This window comes from Hipposideros armiger, unplaced genomic scaffold (genome assembly GCF_001890085.2).
Source record: "Hipposideros armiger isolate ML-2016 unplaced genomic scaffold, ASM189008v1 scaffold_315, whole genome shotgun sequence".
NCBI lineage: Eukaryota > Metazoa > Chordata > Mammalia > Chiroptera > Hipposideridae > Hipposideros > Hipposideros armiger.
The window spans coordinates 661,261-663,921 of record NW_017731665.1 but is presented as its reverse complement, the minus strand read 5'-3'; the positions used below and the strand labels follow the sequence as shown (position 1 = coordinate 663,921).

Genomic DNA, 2,661 nt, shown 5'->3' with positions numbered 1-2,661 from the left:
CAACGTCCTCCACAACTAGACTGAAGAACCAAAGGACAGCAACTTGTCTGTTCCCCTTCCCCCAATTCCCCAGCGCTGTTCCCATCCCCCAATTCTCCAATAAAAATCTTTAAAACAAAAACAAAAAACAAAAAACACATGACTTGTGCTGGTCAACACCTTTCTCCTTGCTCAGCAAACTTGCAAAACCTATAGGAACGTGGTTAGACAAATATGGATTTTGGTTCATTTTTACCACAGTAGGATCACACCAACCTATGTTATTCTGCATCTTCCTTTTAGCACGTAACAATTTATCATGGCCAAGCCTGTAAATAATGGGTACAGATTCTTCAGCCTCTCTCTCCCAGTTCTTTATGCACGTACATTCGTGTACACACACACACACACACACACACACACACTATTCCACAGATATAAAGTCCTTATACAAGGTATGGGCATTTTTTTTTCTTTTTTGTCTGTTCCTATTGCCCCCTTGGGTAATCTGAATCGGGAGCTGTGTGCTGAGTGATGATTAGGATGTGTAAGCTCATCGTTCTAGTTAGACACCAAGTTTTTTAAATGTAGAAATGATGTTGTTCCGAGAATCCCCCTGGGCTGGGCTGAACATAGGGCCAGACACACGTGGAGCAGCCAGTAGCCTAGAGTTTGCCTCTGGGCTTTAGTTTCTCCATCTGTGAAGGGGTCATGGTGATAGCACCACCTTATAAGGTGATTGGAAAGATGGGGAGAGATTCTATATGTAACATGCCTGGCACATAAGAGGTGCTCAGGAGATGGGAACTCTTGTCAGTGAGTTCTCTGTTGTGGATGATTGGGACAGGAAAGGGGGCCTGACCCCTACAATGAGGAGGAAGATCCAGGCTGGGAGGGGTCTCATGGTGTGTGTGCCAACCCTGTGTATTGCCGGGTGGGACCATCAGAGCCTGGGAGTTGGGGAGACAGGCTGGCTCCCAGGGACCCTGCCTGCCCTAATTGTGCTCTTGTTTCCTCCTGCTTTTCTAGGACAAGCAGCTGCGGATCTATGACCCCAGAGCAAAGCCCGAGGCCTCCCAGGTGAGTTGTGTGGGCATTGGGGCTGGATTGAGGCTCCAGCAGCTCCAACAGGTGCAAGTGGGGGCAGGCTCAGCCTCCTGGCAGACGGATTCTGCCACACCCATGCCCCTGACCGAGGCCCTGTGGGTGTGTGGGAGTGTCACCTAAGAGGTGGGCTCCAGCTCTTTCTGGGAAGTGTGTTCTGGGTCCTGGGAGGGTCTGGCTTTGATCACAGGGTGGGGTGCAGCCAGGCTGCCCACAGGCCTTTGATTGAGGGATCCCGTGGCTTCAGGAAGCTAATTTGAGATTCCAACTTCCTCTTCTTCTTTGAGACCCTCATCCCCACCCACCCTTCCTGGCACGATCAACAGAGGCTAGGCTAGTCATGGAGGAGCCAAACGACACAGCCCCCGCCCTCTGCACCCCTCTAGTTTCAGCAGGCAGACCCTTAGTCTGTGCCTGAGGTCTGTGGTCCGTGCTGGGGACCTGCCAGATCTGTGGGACCCAGGCACTGAGCATGCTTGTTTTTGTCTGTGATTTTGCACGGGAGTGTGTGGCCCTTGGAGCGGGCAGTCTGGGCTCCGGGTTCATGCTACAGGCATTGAGCCACAGGGGAGTCATTCACTCGACAGCAGCAGCTTAGTGTCAGGCACAGAATGTTCTGTGGTGAACGAGATGGACACACTGGGTAATTGCTTGGGGGGCTTCTCTTGTTGGAGCAGTTTAGTGCTTCCCTAAGGAACTGGCTTGGAGCTGAAGCCTGAGTGGTGCAAAGGGGACACACACAGATGGCCAGAGGTAGGATGGGCTTGTTCCAGGAATGAGGGGCACAGGGAAGGGGAGCGGAGCAAGGCCCGTGGTGAAGGGCCTGTCACCTGTGCTGTGAGAAGCCATTGGAGAGTTTTAAGCAGAAAGAGAGAGGAGCGGATTTACATTTTTAAAAAGATTTTTCTAGAAGCTGAGGAGCCTTCTTCCCTGAGGAAGGTGAAGATCAGGGTCCTGCTGCCAGCTCAGAGGAAGAGCTCCCCAGCAAAGCCCCAAGCCCATCACAGATGCCCCAGTCTCCATTTCTAGGACTTGTTTCCCCACCCAGGGCCAAGAGTAATCCACCAGCTTCAATCCAACCAGCAGTAGCCAGGGCCATTCCCCACCCCCCTCAACACACACACACACACACAAAATCTCCCTCTCAGCCAGTTGCACCTTTGCTCAAAACAATCCAGTCAGTTCCACTTCTGGGCTAAAGACCAGAAGGAGGCCCCGTCCTGACAGGTGAACCAAACTGGGCAGAAGTGGTTTTAGCACTTCCTCCACCTACCGGCCCAGGCCATGCTTCCTGTGGCTAGGGGCGTAGCTGACTCTGAGTCTCAGGGCAGAGTGGGTGTGAGCAGGGGCCTCATGTAGCTTCTATGGCTAACCTCCAAGCCTTTGCCTGGAAAGGGGGTCCAGTCTCAGCATGAAGGAGGGAGGCTGAGGCCCTGTCCCCCCAGTTTTCTCAGGTCACCCTCTCCTATCCAGGCTCTTGAGGCACAGTGCATGGTACCCCCATTTCTGCCTCAACTGGGCATTGCCAGTTCCACCAGCCTGAACGTTTTCTTCCTTTCCCTCCTCCCCCCTCCCCCT

General features: G+C 53.0%; 1 protein-coding gene across 2 annotated transcripts in view; it reads left to right on the top strand.

The window, feature by feature from the left end:
• Nucleotides 1-2,661, top strand: part of CORO7 (coronin 7) — a 71,965-nt gene that overhangs the window by 25,969 nt on the left and 43,335 nt on the right. For both annotated transcript variants that reach the window (XM_019660277.1, XM_019660275.1), the window contains exon 7: nt 1,009-1,059. In XM_019660277.1, coding sequence (XP_019515822.1) covers nt 1,009-1,059 — 51 coding nt within the window. The remainder of the gene's footprint in view (nt 1-1,008; nt 1,060-2,661) is intronic.